Below are 20306 nucleotides of genomic sequence, written 5' to 3'. Positions count from 1 at the left end.
CTTCGTCTGTAAATGAGGAATGATGCGAAAATATCGGCCTTTCCTGTAGGTCTATTATAACATTGATCAGATCGCAGATCCGACACCAAAATCTTGTACCACGATAATGATTACAAAAAGCATGGTCTCATCACTGACAAGGTTATCTAGAAGGAGATGACAATGCTAATGTAGGATATTTAAAAATGTATTGACACTCTCCCCAGCAATAAACATGTTATCTAGCGATGGAATCCTGAATTACAATTGAAATAGGAGAAGACGATACAGCAGATAGTCGACATTGCCATTTATAATTGGATCTCTGACCTTCAGTTTGCACTATATACAGGAGCCTGCGGGTATTTTTTATCGCTGTGTCAGTTCTTTCTGCCATAATTTTATAGAATATCGCCCGGAACCTGCATTAATTTTGAATATCAGCTTCCCTTGGGATCAAGCTATGACAATGAATTATCCAACCCCGGGTTATTTTGTTGCATTTGCAAATTTACAAAATCTTCATCACAAAATGTTTACAGCTGACTACAGATTGTATATGCATGTACAAAATACAGTTTTTTCTTTTTGTTTAAAAACGACATTTTTAAATTAAAATGAATTATTCACCTTTATATCACAGTATCTTGTACTGCATGTCTTTATTAAAGTTTAATTGTTTTCCCGTCCACTTTCAGTACTTCTTAATAACATTTTCTATCTTTCTGTTACAGTTCTCATCTTGACGTCAGCATTGTTGGTGTACCCATTAGGAATGACGTCGCCGTTCTTTCATTATTACTGCGGATCTGCTGCGGAAGTGTACAACGCAGGACAGTGCAGTATGGGATGGAGCTATATGTTAGCTATAATGGGAACAGCATTATCTATATTTTGTCCAATTTTGTGGAATTTACGTGATTTTAAATCAGAACATGACGATTATCCATTTAATTTATGATATTTTATGACATTTTCTTATTGAATCGATTTCCATATTTTCTTATTTATTTATTAGCAGCGCGAAATCTGTTGATCCTTTAAATGAAATTTTGAGCGTACTGTTGGGTTTTAACAATTCATCAAATGTTTTATATAAAATGTAGTGTGTACATGTTGTGTATGTGTTATTATTACCAGAAGAGGTTATATCTATTTATCCGAACTGTACTCCTCACGGTATACTTATGGTGGTAGGTTATGATGTTATAGAGGCTATTTTTGTGGTTGGCCTTATCGTTACTGATGCTCTTTTTTCTGTTATGTGAAATATCAATTTGAATAGCATACATTGTCCTTATTAAATAATCAAAATCAAAATTCAATTACTATCCAGGATGAAAAAAAAAAAACATTGTAGAAATTTGGTCCGTTGTCTTTATGTATACGATCAGTGTCAGGGCTTCCATCGTATGTGTCACCAACAAACACCATGAACTCTCCAAACAGTGCTAATTGTCGTGGTATAACGTGTGCGTTTTATTGTCATGGACTTGGACACAGAAAAGGATTGTTTCCTTTTGTTTTATAACACACACAGTGATTTCACAGCCAGGTGCTGTTGACCCGATATACGACGTCAGAAATAAAAGCCGTCTCCAGACACAACTCACAGCATGGACGGTTTTACATATTACGCCATGCTTATAAAGTAGCTATATATTTCATTACACTTTCTCATCAGGGAATGTCTACATCACAGACCAAAGACCACCTGGCGGGAAAATCTAACGTATGGAGAAGCAAGCGTGCACGTGACCGGGACGGCCAGCTGAGCTCAAACGCCTTCATGAATCAGACCAATATAACTCGGGTCAACTGTACTGTCTGAGAGCTGTGAATAATATGGCCATGCAACATCAGCTGCTGGGATGAAATTCTGTCCTGGTCGATCCACTGCTGGAACAGCTTAACCAGAGACAGGACAAACTTGGGATTGTTGACAACAAATGATAATTTTTGAGGCCATTAAAAGTTCATTTACCACGTAATTTCATTTTATTAAGAAGAATGATAAAACATTAGATTTTTACAGATATTTCAATTAGCAGCCCACTTTGAGGTTTATTAAATACTTTCCCGTTTCCACATTATCAAAAACAGCTAATGTTCGAATACACTATTTAAAGGGACAATTCAATGAGCGTAATTCTGCTACATAACCACGAGGCAAAATAAGACACAAATGTATTGTTCTATATTCCTTATGAAGCAAATAACAAGAAATATTGACAAATTCCATGACATTGTAAAGTATTTTATTGATACGGTTGAAATTCTAAATCGTTGATCAATACGATTAAGCAGGTACAATATGTATGCTGTACCCATACCCGAACTAAAGTCACGTACGCTAATCAAATACAATACATAACCATTGAGGAGTTAGTGAAATTATATTTAGACAAGAAAATGCATCTAATAATATAAAGACACTACTGTAAGAGCGATTTGAGTAGTTCTAGATAAAAAAAATTCTTTACTACACTGGCAAGGGCCAGGATTCGCCAAACAAGACGTCCGACCACAATGTGTAATGTCGGAGAGCAAGCGATGTTGAACATTTCACACACATTTCACTACAGTGGGCTTTCTGGCATATCACAGTAAAACCAATTTACTGAATTTCTTTTAGAACTGGTTTGTTTCCTATCTTTATGCAAATTTTGATGTACTCTTAGACTGAATTGTCCCTTTAAATAGTATTTGCAAGTAACAAACTCATTCTTCTGAATCGTATTTAAAAATTAAACAGAAGTTAATATAATTTTATATGAGCATAATTTTTAAACATTTCATAGGTCAATGAGAACAACTAGCTACTGATGGAGTTCTAAACCCTTCTCCTGTTTCACTGGTACAGGGAAGTCGTGGGAGAATACTTGAACTATCAGCACATTTCAGTACCGGTCAAGATTTAATTACTAAAGTGTCAAACAACTACTAACAAGCCAAAATACGAGAAGTTGGCGTTCAATATGGATGAGAATATGTTTATACAAAAATTGTCAGCTACTTTCCACAGACGAGTGTAGTACCATTGTAGATATGCAGAAGTTGATATCAGATACATGTTTCTTTTATTGAATCAAACTCCATAGACTGAACCATGATAAGATATGCTGAAGTTGATATCAGTTACGTGTTTCTTGTATTGAATCAAACTCCATGGACTGAACCATGATAAGATATGCTGAAGTTGATGTCAGTTACATGTTTCTTGTATTGAATCAAACTCCATGGACTGAACCATGATAAGATATGCTGAAGTTGATGTCAGTTACATGTTTCTTTTATTGAATCAAACTCCATAGACTGAGCCATGATAGATATGCTGAAGTTGATGTCAGTTACATGTTTCTTTTATTGAATCAAACTCCATAGACTGAACCATGATAAAATATGCTGAAGTTGATGTCAGTTACATGTTTCTTTTATTGAATCAAACTCCATGGACTGAACCATGATAAGATATGCTGAAGCTGATGTCAGTTACATGTTTCTTTTATTGAATCAAACTCCATGGACTGAACCATGATAAGATATGCTGAAGCTGATGTCAGTTACATGTTTCTTTTATTGAATCAAACTCCATAGACTGAACCATCATAGATATGCCGAAGTTGATGTCAGTTACATGTTTCTGTTATTGAATCCAACTCCATGGACTGAGCCATGATAGATATGCTGAAGTTGATGTCAGTTACATGTTTCTTTTATTGAATCAAACTCCATAGACTGAACCATCATAGATATGCCGAAGTTGATGTCAGTTACATGTTTCTGTTATTGAATCCAACTCCATGGACTGAGCCATGATAGATATGCTGAAGTTGATGTCAGTTACATGTTTCTGGTATTGAATCAAACTCCATGGACTGAACCATGATAGATATGCTGAAGTTGATGTCAGTTACATGTTTCTTTTATTGAATCAAACTCCATAGACTGAACCATCATAGATATGCCGAAGTTGATGTCAGTTACATGTTTCTGTTATTGAATCCAACTCCATGGACTGAGCCATGATAGATATGCTGAAGTTGATGTCAGTTACATGTTTCTGGTATTGAATCCAACTCCATGGACTGAGCCATGATAGATATGCTGAAGTTGATGTCAGTTACATGTTTCTGGTATTGAATCCAACTCCATAGACTGATTACACCGATAGACACGCTGAATTAGATGATGTAGTGTTATAAGACTGATACATGAGAATAGTCGCTAAACTATCTACTATTATTCTCTATATAATTCTCTAGCCTCAGACCGAACATACGACACACAATAGCTAACTTCATCTTACGCTATACATCCCATTCAATTGAATATTAAAGTACACATACATTTCTTAGATGTTTTTTATGAAGACAGTTAGTCTTTCAGTATTAAATTGATAAGATCGAATCACTCAAAGCTTTCTTTACTATTATGCTTATTATAAAACGTCAGCACTTTCGCTAAGATTATGAAATTCGTAATTTCTAATTTAATCCAGTTTGTTTGTTTGATTAAATTAACTTCCTATTAACAGCCAGGGTCATATAAGGACGCCCTCCCACGTATGCGATTTGTAATGTGTATGAATTCTTAATGAAAACCAATTAAATACAAATGAATTGTTTGGCCCCGCATTGGCATCACAATCATATCTTCCAAAATATAAACAATTCTAGATCTACTAAATATTAACCTATATCGTTATATAACAAATTTACCCTGCATTGGTACCACAATTTTTATAACAAATTTACCCAACCATCTTATCTCACAAAACATAAACAATTCTAGATCTACTAAATATTAACATATCGTTATATAACAAATTTACCCTGCATTGGTACCACCATCTTATCTCACAAAACATAAACAATTCTAGATCTACTAAATATTAACATATCGTTATATAACAAATTTACCCTGCATCGGTACCACCATCTTATCTCACAAAACATAAACAATTCTAGATCTAATAAATATTAACATATCGTTATATGACAAATTTACCCCGCATTGGTACCACAATTTTATCACACAAAACACAAACAATTCTAGATCTACTAAATATTAGCATATCGTTTATAACAAATTTACCCCGCATTGGTACCACAATCTTCTCTCACAAAACATAAACAATTCTAGATCTACTAAATATTAGCATATCGTTTATAACAAATTTACCCCGCATTGGTACCACAATCTTCTCTCACAAAACATAAACAATTATAGATCTATCAAATATTAACATATCGTTATATAAGAAACAGTTATACCACCTAATTTCTGGCGTTTAAGGTTATATATATATATTTTATCAACTGACTACGTTTTTTCAGTAGGCAGTACGATACCTTTTATTTTGTTGTTTAATTTACAATTACAAGATTGTTAGACTGCAATTATTGGATACATAAATGCCTTCTGAGTTGCCGATAAATAGAATAACGACCGTTAGGGTGTTACATTGTTCTACCCTTCTGGATGGCTGATCAATAGAATAACGACCGTTAGGGTGTTACATTGTTCTACACTTCTGGGTGGCTGATAAATAGAATAACGACCGTTAGGGTGTTACATTGTTCTACACTTCTGGGGGGGCTGATAAATAGAATAACGACCGTTAGGGTGTTACATTGTTCTACACTTCTGGGTGGCTGATAAATAGAATAACGACCGTTAGGGTGTTACATTGTTCTACACTTCTGGGTGGCTGATAAATAGAATAACGACCGTTAGGGTGTTACATTGTTCTACACTTCTGGGTGGCTGATAAATAGAATAACGACCGTTAGGGTGTTACATTGTTCTACACTTCTGGGTGGCTGATAAATAGAATAACGACCGTTAGGGTGTTACATTGTTCTACACTTCTGGGTGGCTGATAAATAGAATAACGACCGTTAGGGTGTTACATTGTTCTACACTTCTGGGTGGCTGATAAATAGAATAACGACCGTTAGGGTGTTACATTGTTCTACACTTCTGGGTGGCTGATAAATAGAATAACGACCGTTAGGGTGTTACATTGTTCTACACTTCTGGGTGGCTGATAAATATAATAACGACCGTTAGGGTGTTACATTGTTCTACACTTCTGGGTGGCTGATAAATAGAATAACGACCGTTAGGGTGTTACATTGTTCTACACTTCTGGGTGGCTGATAAATAGAATAACGACCGTTAGGGTGTTACATTGTTCTACACTTCTGGGTGGCTGATAAATAGAATAACGACCGTTAGGGTGTTACATTGTTCTACACTTCTGGGTGGCTGATAAATAGAATAACGACCGTTAGGGTGTTACATTGTTCTACACTTCTGGGTGGCTGATAAATAGAATAACGACCGTTAGGGTGTTACATTGTTCTACACTTCTGGGTGGCTGATAAATAGAATAACGACCGTTAGGGTGTTACATTGTTCTACACTTCTGGGTGGCTGATAAATAGAATAACGACCGTTAGGGTGTTACATTGTTCTACACTTCTGGGTGGCTGATAAATAGAATAACGACCGTTAGGGTTTACATTGTTCTACACTTCTGGGTGGCTGATAAATAGAATAACGACCGTTAGGGTGTTACATTGTTCTACACTTCTGGGTGGCTGATAAATAGAATAACGACCGTTAGGGTGTTACATTGTTCTACACTTCTGGGTGGCTGATAAATAGAATAACGACCGTTAGGGTGTTACATTGTTCTACACTTCTGGGGGGCTGATAAATAGAATAACGACCGTTAGGGTGTTACATTGTTCTACACTTCTGGGTGGCTGATAAATAGAATAACGACCGTTAGGGTGTTACATTGTTCTACACTTCTGGGTGGCTGATAAATAGAATAACGACCGTTAGGGTGTTACATTGTTCTACACTTCTGGGGGGCTGATAAATAGAATAACGACCGTTAGGGTGTTACATTGTTCTACACTTCTGGGTGGCTGATAAATAGAATAACAACCGTTAGGGTATTACATTGTTCTACACTTCTGGGTGGCTGATAAATAGAATAACGACCGTTAGGGTGTTACATTGTTCTACACTTCTGGGTGGCTGATAAATAGAATAACGACCGTTAGGGTGTTACATTGTTCTACACTTCTGGGTGGCTGATAAATAGAATAACGACCGTTAGGGTGTTACATTGTTCTACACTTCTGGGTGGCTGATAAATAGAATAACGACCGTTAGGGTGTTACATTGTTCTACACTTCTGGGTGGCTGATAAATAGAATAACGACCGTTAGGGTGTTACATTGTTCTACACTTCTGGGTGGCTGATAAATAGAATAACGACCGTTAGGGTGTTACATTGTTCTACACTTCTGGGGGGCTGATAAATAGAATAACGACCGTTAGGGTGTTACATTGTTCTACACTTCTGGGGGGGCTGATAAATAGAATAACGACCGTTAGGGTGTTACATTGTTCTACACTTCTGGGTGGCTGATAAATAGAATAACGACCGTTAGGGTGTTACATTGTTCTACACTTCTGGGTGGCTGATAAATAGAATAACGACCGTTAGGGTGTTACATTGTTCTACACTTCTGGGTGGCTGATAAATAGAATAACGACCGTTAGGGTGTTACATTGTTCTACACTTCTGGGTGGCTGATAAATAGAATAACGACCGTTAGGGTGTTACATTGTTCTACACTTCTGGGTGGCTGATAAATAGAATAACGACCGTTAGGGTGTTACATTGTTCTACACTTCTGGGTGGCTGATAAATAGAATAACGACCGTTAGGGTGTTACATTGTTCTACACTTCTGGGTGGCTGATAAATAGAATAACGACCGTTAGGGTGTTACATTGTTCTACACTTCTGGGTGGCTGATAAATAGAATAACGACCGTTAGGGTGTTACATTGTTCTACACTTCTGGGTGGCTGATAAATAGAATAACGACCGTTAGGGTGTTACATTGTTCTACACTTCTGGGTGGCTGATAAATAGAATAACGACCGTTAGGGTGTTACATTGTTCTACACTTCTGGGTGGCTGATCAATTGTTCTACACTTCTGGGTGGCTGATAAATAGAATAACGACCGTTAGGGTGTTACATTGTTCTACACTTCTGGGTGGCTGATAAATAGAATAACGACCGTTAGGGTGTTACATTGTTCTACACTTCTGGGTGGCTGATAAATAGAATAACGACCGTTAGGGTGTTACATTGTTCTACACTTCTGGGGGGCTGATAAATAGAATAACGACCGTTAGGGTGTTACATTGTTCTACACTTCTGGGGGGGCTGATAAATAGAATAACGACCGTTAGGGTGTTACATTGTTCTACACTACACTTCTGGGTGGCTGATAAATAGAATAACGACCGTTAGGGTATTACATTGTTCTACACTTCTGGGTGGCTGATAAATAGAATAACGACCGTTAGGGTGTTACATTGTTCTACACTTCTGGGTGGCTGATAAATAGAATAACGACCGTTAGGGTGTTACATTGTTCTACACTTCTGGGTGGCTGATAAATAGAATAACGACCGTTAGGGTGTTACATTGTTCTACACTTCTGGGTGGCTGATAAATAGAATAACGACCGTTAGGGTGTTACATTGTTCTACACTTCTGGGGGGCTGATAAATAGAATAACGACCGTTAGGGTGTTACATTGTTCTACACTTCTGGGTGGCTGATAAATAGAATAACGACCGTTAGGGTATTACATTGTTCTACACTTCTGGGTGGCTGATAAATAGAATAACGACCGTTAGGGTGTTACATTGTTCTACACTTCTGGGTGGCTGATAAATAGAATAACGACCGTTAGGGTGTTACATTGTTCTACACTTCTGGGGGCTGATCTGGGTGGTTATAAATAACGACCGTTAGGGTGTTACATTGTTCTACACTTCTGGGTGGCTGATAAATAGAATAACGACCGTTAGGGTGTTACATTGTTCTACACTTCTGGGTGGCTGATAAATAGAATAACGACCGTTAGGGTGTTACATTGTTCTACACTTCTGGGGGGCTGATCAATAGAATAACGACCGTTAGGGTGTTACATTGTTCTACACTAATGGGTGGCTGATAAATAAAATAACAACCGTTAGGGTATTACATTTTTCTACACTTCTGGGGGGGGGGGGGTGATAAATAGAATAACGACCATTAAGGTGTTACAACACCAAGTCTAAGCTGCATACATGTATTTATATTCGCTCATAATGCAGATCCTAATTATCATTAGCGTTAGGGGAGCCTATGGTAAACTGTAAGTATTCAACAATATAATAATATCAATACCTGTTTTAACGACCACCGAGATATAGAAATTTGGAGCTTCTGATTTGATATGAAACAATGTAACATATAACTCAGTCATTCCGGAATCATCACACGGGAATAGTAGTAAATTCTACAACTTTGGGGAGGAGGAGGCGGTAGTATGATGTCAGTGCCGGCGACCGAACCCCTAAATTGAAGTTAGTGAGCGAGCCATTTAGTGTCAGTACCAATAAACTAAATAGTCGAAATTGATAGCTTCATATACAGAAAGATGTTTATCAGGCCTCATTTATCATATGCCATGATAACTTGACTCTAATCTAATTCTGACTAACTGCCATCGAACCAGGCCGTGACGTCATCCAGCGACCATATGTCCAGTAGAATTAATTCAGAAAACGTCAAATAACGTTTCCGTTTATTAATGAGTAATTTCCATCACTGTCAACAAATAAAGTAACAAACAACATACAGTGATATATTTTCCAGTTTTGACAAATGTTTTAGTTATTGGTTTGATGTATAGCCAACAACCCCACGGTGAAAGGTGTGGTTAGAACAGTTGGGAGTGGAAAACGTATGCCTAATTCAAACAACAGCATTTAGTGATAGCGTATGCACAGCGGGAGCCATGGTAACGACCATAACAATTATTTGTCCAGTTTCGGACAAACGAACATTTTGTTTTATCTCCGCCGAAACAGACATTTATCAAGCTGGGACATTTTTAACAAAGATAACTTTCAAAATTATTTTGTCAACATCCCGCCGCTGTGAATCTGTAGTGCACATCTGTTTTCACTTCTCTCATCTTCCAAATTGTCGAGCTCTTCGTAGTGCTCGATTAACATCGCGCTGTTGGACTTGTCTGCCGGAAGTGCTTAGATTACAGTCCCGCAGTGAGAACAGGGCGACATCCTACTGGTCCAATGATTGATGGTAACCATGAGCCAGTGTTCAAAGGAATAATTGGACATTGCGGACGAATATACCGCATTTGTATAATTACGATAACTCGGGTTTTATGCGGCATGTCAATCAAGCTTGCCATTGATCACATATAAAACAAACACTTTGAATGGATTAAATCAGCAGCCATAAATCACTGCTAATTCATTACGGTGCACGGTTTATAACAACACTATAATAAGGTAATGTAGTGTGATGTATTAGAATCAAGTAAAATCTCTCATATTGTCAATTTTACGGAATTCAAGTCTGTTCAGACATTTTAATGTGACGAGTTAAGATAATTTAATTAAATATGGCACAGTAACTTCGTTTTCAAGGTAATAAGAATGGTTTGATTAAATATAAATCAGCTGCAACAGTTTTTGTTGTATGCTCGAGGTATTATAGATTAAGGTGGAATGATTTCAGTATCAATATTCTACAATTAAAACATCATATAGGAATCCGATTGGAAAGCACACTATATACACGAAACAATGTTTCCTCAAACTAAGAATTATTGATAAATAAGATAAATAAGGAGCAACAGAAACGTATAGTTTGATAAGCCTGACAGATCACGGGTGATAAGATCACTTGTACATCTCACATCTGTAATTATTTACTTCCATAAGATAGCGTTAACACCTTCTACTTCTCGATCGGCTTCAATACAGAGATACACCACCTACGGTTACTTACAAAGTTTACACTATTCCTACCTTTAGTATTAGACAAAGAGTTATTAAAGGCGACTTTACCTAACCGCTCCGTAGATATATATGATTACAATGTAAGACTTCGTTTTAATACAAAGATTGATCTCATCGCTTGTCTGGGGTGTCCTACAAACTTATTTAACTCGATACCAAACTAAGACCACGGTTTATTATGAGAGTGCACTTCGATTTCAGTAATATATCTCCATAACATAAAACAATCCCAGTTAATCCTAGCCTCAGGATCAGGAAAAGACTTTTCTCTAAAGCTGTCTTTATTTTAGACTTAACCAATCAAAGATGGCGTTACAAAAAGTTACATCATTTATGAATGGCAAAGTCAAAACCTAAGTCTGAGATTCATTATGATCTTCGGGTCTGATATTTTTATACAAATTTCTTCAAAAGCTAAAATTTCTATATGGTTACGCTATGGTATCCGACGACACGCATCGGGATCATGAGACAGTCTCAAGTCAATTACAGTCTCAAGTCAATTACAGTCTCAAGTCAAAAACAGTCTCAAGTAAAAACAGTCTCAAGTCAATTACAGTCTCAAGTCAATTACAGTCTCAAGTCAATTACAGTCTCAAGTCAATTACAGTCTCAAGTCAATTACAGTCTCAAGTCAATTACAGTCTCAAGTCAATTACAGTCTCAAGTCAATTACAGTCTCAAGTCAATTACAGTCTCAAGTCAATTACAGTCTCAAGTCAATTACAGTCTCAAGAAAAAAAAGTCTCAAGTAAAAAACCAGTCTCAAGTCAATTACAGTCTCAAGAAAAATAAGTCTCAAGTGAAAAAACAGTCTCAAGTCAAAAACAGTCCCAAGTCAAAAACAGTCCCAAGTCAAAACCAGTCTCAAGTGAAAAACAGTCTCAAGTAAAACAGTCTCAAGTCAATTACAGTCTCAAGTCAATTACAGTCTCAAGAAAAAAAAGTCTCAAGTAAAAAACCAGTCTCAAATCAAAAACAGTCTCAAGTCAAAAACAGTCCCAAGTCAAAAACAGTCTCAAGTGAAAAACAGTCTCAAGTCAAAAACAGTCTCAAGTAAAAACAGTCTCAAGTCAATTACAGTCTCAAGTCAATTACAGTCTCAAGTCAATTACAGTCTCAAGAAAAAAAAGTCTCAAGTAAAAAACCAGTCTCAAATCAAAAACAGTCTCAAGTCAAAAACAGTCTCAAGTCAAAAACAGTCTCAAGTAAAAACAGTCTCAAGTCAAAAACAGTCTCAAGTAAAAACAGTATCAAGTCAAAACAATCTCAAGTCAGAAACAGTCTCAAGTAAAAACAGTCTCAAGTAAAAAAAAACAGTCTCAAGTCAAAAACAGTCTCAAGTCAAAACAGTCTCAAGTCAAAACAGTCTCAAGTCAAAAACAGTCTCAAGTCAAAAGCAGTCTTAAATTTAGACTAACAAAGATGACATTGCAAACCAAAAGTTTCTTTATCTTTATTGGCTAAGCCTACTAAGGGGTTGTTTCATGCTTCTGGATCCAGGAGTGTCGTCACAGATGGTGACATTATTTGTACGTTATGATAAGACAATAAATCCAATGAATAGTTAATTTATAACATAAAAATCGAAAATGAATTATAAAGACATAAATGATGAATGATATATGTTTAATTTGGTGTTCAATATCTTCTCTTTAATATTTCTAACATCTTCTTTGAGATGTCTATTTTCAGAACGAATTGAATTATAAACGACTTGGAGTACTGTAGAATTTATCTAAGGAGTCGACCCCATTGTTGGTGTGTTATTATGCAGGCGACAGAAAGGTCCCGTATAGATCGTCATTTTACACGTACCTGTATCTCACCTGTCATAATGGAACTAAGGTTATCAATCATGCCCAACCTCGACACCAACCGGCTTTGTTCTGAGGCATTCCATCATAGCTCTTCACGTTCTGTTGTAAATGTTACAAAGAGATACAAATAACACATTAAGTGTTTGTCCCAGTCTACATAGAACGTTGAATATTTTGATGGCAGTTTGAAGACAGTTGATCCTTGGAGGTGAATAACTTTTGTCAACTTCATTTTAGCCTCGCACATAAAACGCTTCAACTTAAATTCATTGATAAAACAGCTGATTTAATTCTTTGCAAAAATTGGAAAGCCACATTGGAAGAAAAAAATCTTGATTTAAATGATACCATACGCTCTCTATACTATTAAGAATTGTGATTATATGTTACCTTTTTAGTTTGTCCTTTAACAGACGTCCATTCTGACTAACGTTGGTAACATGTGTCCATGACATAGTTTGTACGAAACAAGGTTTAAGATACATGTAAACCTTGTTTGTACAAACTATGTAATACACGTAAAACATTGTTTGTACAAACTATGTAATACATGTAAAACCTTGTTTGTACAAACTATAAAATACATGTAAAACATTGTTTGTACAAACTATTTAATACATGTAAAACCTTGTTTCGTACAAATTATGTAATACATGTAAAACCTTGTTTCGTACAAACTATGTAATACATATATAAAAAACATTGTTTGTACAAACTATTTAATACATGTAAAACCTTGTTTGTACAAATTACGTAATACATGTAAAACCTTGTTTGTACAAACTATAAAATACATGTAAAACCTTGTTTGTACAAACTATAAAATACATGTAAAACATTGTTTGTACAAACTATAAAATACATGTAAAACATTGTTTGTACAAACTATAAAATACATGTAAAACATTGTTTGTACAAACTATTTAATACATGTAAAACCTTGTTTGTACAAACTATAAAATACATGTAAAACCTTGTTTGTACAAACTATAAAATACATGTAAAACATTGTTTGGTGTGCATTTTACAAAATGTGCGGTTTAAGGTCTTTTTGGTCCCTAAATCCATCAATACTATAAATAAGGAAGCAAATTCAAGTTTTCGTATTTTAGATTATATTAAGAACTTCCTTGATTCAAAATAGCAATAAAAATGGCCTACTTTTTATCTTTAGATGTCATGGAACCCATCCGAAATAAAGATAGATTAAGCGAATTTGAAAACATCGTTATTTTTGGCCTATTTCTGATAGTGTTTGTCTACGGTAAAGCGTAACTTTAAACAGAATAATGTAAGATACATCTTGTTAGAAAATATATAAAGTATATTTAAAGATGTGCTATACCATCTCTAGATGAACATAATGACCAATATTGACACAATTGTCATATTTACATCCTTTATTCATGTATAAGATGTTTACAGTAGCAGCTTCAATGACACAAACTAACATATATACCATTGGCATCAAGCTGGTCACAAACCATGCATAGTACCTTCATTAATTACACAAATAGTGTAAAACTTAGTGTTAAGTCTTCACACACTGTTAACAGTTAACCTAAAAGAGAACAAGATAATTTAGATGGTGTCATTCAAAATAACAAAGCTATTTATGTAAACATGCAGGCGAGCGTGTGCTCATTGCCCGTATAATCATATGTGTCCCGAACAGCGGGTAATCTCCATGTCACGAGGAGTCACGAGTGGTCATTACCTGCTGATTAGGGTATGATTATAACACGTGTAGTACCTGTTGTTACACGTCATCTCAACATCAATACAGATAACACACTCCAGATGTCATTGTACCGATACACATCCAGGAAGTTGAACAAAACCTATGAACATTAGACATTTCAGTGGCGTAGGAAGATGAAACGTCATGGGGGGCAAAGGTCCTCAATATTTTGTAACCCCCCCCCCCCCCCTTACGAGAGGAGATTAATTCAACTCCCAACCATATAATATATGCTTTATGTACATTTTTCATATATCACTAAATTTAATCCTTGTACACATTTATAGACAGTGGGGTCGCTAAAAGGAAATTAACGAAAACGCAAATTGGCCAAATTAGCGTGTGAGCGTCGAAGGCGCGAGATTTTTGTGTTTTGTTAGGGGTCTGAGGGTGACCCCCGGGATGAGTTTTATGTATTTTGATGATTTTGAGATCGCCCGAAAGCGCGAGATTTTGGTGTTTGGGGGGTCGGGGGTCTCCCCCGGGAAAAAAAATACGATTTAGAATGGCTGAGATGAGTTTTACGATAAAGTTTAATGATTATAAAGCGTTCTTAACATGGTAATTTTTCGATTTAAAGCTACCTGCATTTAGAAATGATAATTGTGTCGTCATAACATTATGCAACCCTTCTCGATCTGAATATACCGGCTTCACACCATCGGCACATTGTTGTGTAACATAAAAAATGAATTAATTGTCTCGCTAAGACATATAAACAAATTGATCTTTTAAGAGACATTTTTCTAAATAGTACATAGAATCCCTTGATGGACATTTTTAGTCTAGTTTTTGTGTATTGAATTTTTACTATTTAAGGTTTGACAATATGTGCTTGAACGTTTTAGGAAATGCGCCGCGCAGCGGAAAATTTTCTAGAATGAAGTACGAAAAATGTGCAGGAGGACCCTTTTTTCTTTCAAATAAGCATTTTTAGAAAATTTCAGTCGGCGAAAATGGGGGGGGGGCAAAAAGACATGTTTGCCCCCCCGTCCTGGGGAACGGGGGGGGGGGGGGCAGTTGCCCCCCCCCTGCCCCCCCGCTTCCTACGCCCCTGCATTTCGCTGAAAGGTGAGTACATTTTAGTTTGGACCTTTCATGATCTCCGAGCGATAATTTCTTACCTCAAAACTAGAGTGGAGAAACAATAAAATTGAGGACTGACATTACATGTATTTGTGGAGATTGTATTGAGGACTGATTTTACATGCATTAGAATTTCCGTCCGGGCGTGTGCGTGATAAACTGAAATCAATTGTGATGTAACACGTTCTCGCCATTAAAATCCCCGCCCCCGGGGACTGTTGTGGTCCTAGAATGGTCATAAGGACTATTACAGAACACGGATGACCTTGGAATCACATTCCAATCGGATTACAATGGATGCCAAGGGAACCATTTATCGGCCACAATTCTAATCATGCAAGGTCAAGGTCGCCTATCATACAGAATTAGCAGCATTGGTGAGAATACTAACAGCACCAATTACCGTGGGGCAGCTCTTTTAGTGTAAGGAAAGACGGGTTTAAAAACTAGAAATTGCCCTGCTACAAATAAAATTGTATTATCCAAACATAACAATGGAATAAGATTGAGACAATCATGTTATCTGAATCTAGTCATTGTTGGGAATTTACATCAGGGTCAGATTCAAATCAAGGACATTTGTCAGCAAGCAACATCTATTTACAAAGAAAGAGAAAGATAAGAGTACAGTTCTCAGATAAATAAGTAAGAGCTTTCCCCGGAACATTGGAATATCAATGGGGGATATATCTAGTTATACGTGACATGGTCGTGTTTCCGTCTGTACCATCAGACGCCACTATCACTACCAAATTAGTTTATAGAGATCCTTGTCTTTACAAGATTAAAATATTGTTATTCTCAACATGTTTGTAAATATTGTGGGTTTTTTAATTGTCAGTTTGAAAATTATGGCACATACAACTTACATTGAAATACAAATGGTAAAGTAATGTCACTTATAATACTTAATATAGACTTAAATACGTGTGAAGAAGCTAGACAGTAGCATTTTACAAAAACAACAATAGGGTTTTATTAATTTGTTGTTGTTATTGATAAAGCGAAGGAGGTGGGTAAAGCATGACACTATTCATTATAGAAATATATCAGATGGTTAAGTAGAGAAGGACATGTACATCGTTTACTACTGAATGATAAAGCCATCAACGCTATATCTATATAGGACTTACTAAACACAGAAACAATTTACATACAGGCAAAAGAGTGTACCCCTAAAACTCAGCATAAATACCACTTCCAAAGTAGACTATAATGGACCAGAACTTTATTGATCTTTTATGCGCGTGCCTAACTGTGACGTGTCAATTTGTTTCAGTAACAACACGAAACAGACAACTTAGCAGCATCACCAATATTAAAGCATTGCAAGCTTAAAAGGGATCAATTTAAAAACATATAATGAGAAAAAAACATGATATCGCCGTCGTATTTTGAAATGATTTAATAAAATGTGATCATTTTACCTTGAGGATGTAAGACTGTTTATGTTGGTACATTCCTAAGTCAAGCTTACAGCGAGTACCATGGCATTGTTCTCATTAAATGAATTTCACAGAAAAAGTGCTGAATCAGAAAGGTTTAAATTTCGAGAGAGGACATGGAAAATTGTTACCGATGTACGGTACTCTCCCGTAAATTGGCTAAAGTGATACCCATTTAGAGACAAATGGAATGTGTTTCTATCGGGATGTCAGTACACACGAGGGAAATTGTAACAGATACCATTGGCTTCACTAAGGTTACACTTGTCTTTAAACTCTGTACTTTCCTTTGTATGAACTATTTTCTTTCGCAAACTACGTAGATTTTGTTTCATACATCAGATGTGTCTTGGTTCGTCTGTTCATAAACGATCCATTTTTATTTGTTTGTTTGACCCACATACAGAATTGGTGACAAAACAAAAGACCCATACAGAATCAATATAACAATTAAATATAGAACATATAAATATAAAAAAGACATTATTAAACAATTCTGGAAATGAATGCTGAGTATTATTGATCTACCTAAAATCTGTTTTGTTAATTTCGGATATACAATATTCAAGTGAACCGTCAAAAACTGTCAGGAGTAGAATTAATGCTGTTAAAATGTGCCAGTATTTAAACACTACACGTTGGTACATTAATATGACATGTTGTAGACATGATATAGCACACCGAGGACTTCCTGTCTTGGTATGTGACGTATCAGTACGCGCCTAAGGTGGTTTGGTATCACGATCAGAAGCTAGCTTGTTTTCCTACGATTGTTTACGATAACAACCACCCCTCAATACACTCCGCGCGAGAGGTTTCACAAACAAAACTATATACTGATTCAAATGGCACCTTACAGGTGACGACAGTTAAAATGAAACAATTGCATGATAAGACACTTTAACAATCAATATCATTTTAACATTTTATAGAAATTGAAAAATACCATTACACTTGCTTCAAACAAAGGCTTGAATGGTTTTAAAACAATCGGGATGGAATCAAAAAGCTTATTGAAACAAACAATAATTCGCTCATTTGTAAAAATAAAAGGGTACAGAAAAGGAAAACAAAATACAAATTTCAAAATCCGTTTCAAATTAATTACAATGTACAAGAAAACAATGTCACTATCACTTTTCAATATGTAGTGTTACTGTAATTAAATTTTAAAATTAAATTTATTCACTAAAAGGCGATTTTATATACCCTCAAATTCACGCCGAATTAAGCAATACAGCAAGATTCATAAAGACCAATTTAAAACATTAACAACAGTCATATTACTGTTGATAAAGCTCAAACTTATCATCTTACTGTCGATAAAAGCTCAAACGCATCATCTTACAGTCACTAAAAGCTCAAACTTATCATCTTACAGTCGATAAAAGCTCAAACTTATCATCTTACAGTCACTAAAAGCTCAAACGCATCATCTTACAGTCACTAAAAGCTCAAACGCATCATCTTACAGTCACTAAAAGCTCAAACGCATCATCTTACAGTCACTAAAAGCTCAAAATTATCACTTGACAGTCACTAAAAGCTCAAACTTATCATCTTACAGTCACTAGAAGCTCAAACATATCATCTTACAGTCACTAAAAGCTCAAACATATCATCTTACTGTCGCTAAAAGCTCAAACTTATCATCTTACAGTCGCTAAAAGCTCAAACTTATCATCTTACAGTCACTAGAAGCTCAAACATATCACCTTACAGTCGCTAAAAGCTCAAACTTATCATCTTACAGTCACTAAAAGCTCAAACTTATCATCTTACAGTCGCTAAAAGCTCAAACTTATCATCTTACTGTCGCTAAAAGCTCAAACTTATCATCTTACAGTCGCTAAAAGCTCAAACTTATCATCTTACAGTCACTAAAAGCTCAAACATATCATATTACAATCGCTAAAAGCTCAAACTTATCATCTTACTGTCGATAAAAGCCTAAACTTATCATCTTACAGTCGCTAAAAGCTCAAACTTATCATCTTACTGTCGCTAAAAGCTCAAACTTATCATCTTACAGTCGCTAAAAGCTCAAACTTATCATCTTACTGTCGCTAAAAGCTCAAACTTATCATCTTACTGTCGATAAAAGCCTAAACTTATCATATTACAATCGATAAAAGCCTAAACTTATCATCTTACAGTCGCTAAAAGCTCAAACGTATCATCTTACTGTCGCTAAAAGGTCAAACTTATCATCTTACAGTCGCTAAAAGCTCAAAATATAATCGTACAGTCGCTAAAAGGTCAAACTTATCATCTTACAATCGCTAAAAGCTCAAACTTATCATCTTACTGTCGATAAAGCTCAAACGTATCATCTTACAGTCGCTAAAAGCTCAAACTTATCATCTTACTGTCGATAAAAGCTCAAACTTATCATATTACAATCGATAAAAGCTCAAACTTATCATCTTACAGTCGCTAAAAGCTCAAACTTATCATCTTACTGTCGCTAAAAGCTCAAACTTATCATCTTACTGTCGCTAAAAGCTCAAACTTATCATATTACAATCGATAAAAGCTTAAACTTATCATCTTACAGTCACTAAAAGGTCAAACTTATCATCTTAAATTCGCTAAAAGCTCAAACTTTTCATCTTACTGTCGCTAAAAGCTCAAACTTATCATCTTACAGTTAAAAGCTCAAACATATCATTTTACAGTCGCTTAAAGCTCAAAATTATCATCGTTCCTTCGCTAAAAGTCCAAATTTTTTCATCTTACAGTCGCTAAAATTTGGGTAGACCTTATGAGTGAAAATACTGAAAGTTTCGACACATGCTATCAATCTTTCTAACAGTAAATATACTATGAATTGTCATAAAAAAAATCAAAGCAGCCAAAGAAAGTTTGTAGTACTTTGACGCAGAAAGTGAAATCGTCAAGCAACAAATATGGTATTAAGAGAAATAAGCGTATATTTGTATCAATTTGGGTACCAATAACGTTACCATCCTCGATGTTGCAGGAGTTACTATCACTGACAACATATCCACCCCTGGACTATCTTATATAGTAAAACTAGAGGCAGCCCTGGAGAAAAAACCTGATCAATCACAGACATATAAAGACTTCCTTTGAAGATTAGAGAGACTGTCATCCTACTTCAAAGCCTCACCGCCAGCTAGAGCTACCTTTATTCGATTCTGTTGATGTACATTAAAGGACCGAATTGAGCTGAAATTGCCCTTGGTTTATGTTGCCTTCAGTTTAACAATGGCATAGCCCAGGGGTTGATATAACGATAATGATAGTAACCCATGGAATATCGAGGATGATGTATACTACAATATCTGT

The 20306-nt window shown here is 35.8% G+C and overlaps 1 protein-coding gene across 2 annotated transcripts in view; it reads left to right on the top strand.

Annotated features, from left to right (window-relative positions):
* Nucleotides 1-1091, top strand: part of LOC138332398 (LHFPL tetraspan subfamily member 7 protein-like) — a 31078-nt gene extending 29987 nt beyond the window's left edge. For both annotated transcript variants that reach the window (XM_069280492.1, XM_069280491.1), the window contains one exon: nucleotides 714-1091. In XM_069280492.1, the coding sequence (XP_069136593.1) occupies nucleotides 714-940 (227 nt within the window). In that variant the 3' untranslated portion in view covers nucleotides 941-1091. The remainder of the gene's footprint in view (nucleotides 1-713) is intronic.
* Nucleotides 1092-20306: the final 19215 nt, after the last annotated feature.

Source organism: Argopecten irradians, chromosome 9, assembly GCF_041381155.1.
Source record: "Argopecten irradians isolate NY chromosome 9, Ai_NY, whole genome shotgun sequence".
Lineage (NCBI taxonomy): Eukaryota > Metazoa > Mollusca > Bivalvia > Pectinida > Pectinidae > Argopecten > Argopecten irradians.
The sequence above is the reverse complement of the archived record's forward strand: the minus strand, read 5'-3'. Positions and strand labels throughout refer to the sequence as shown.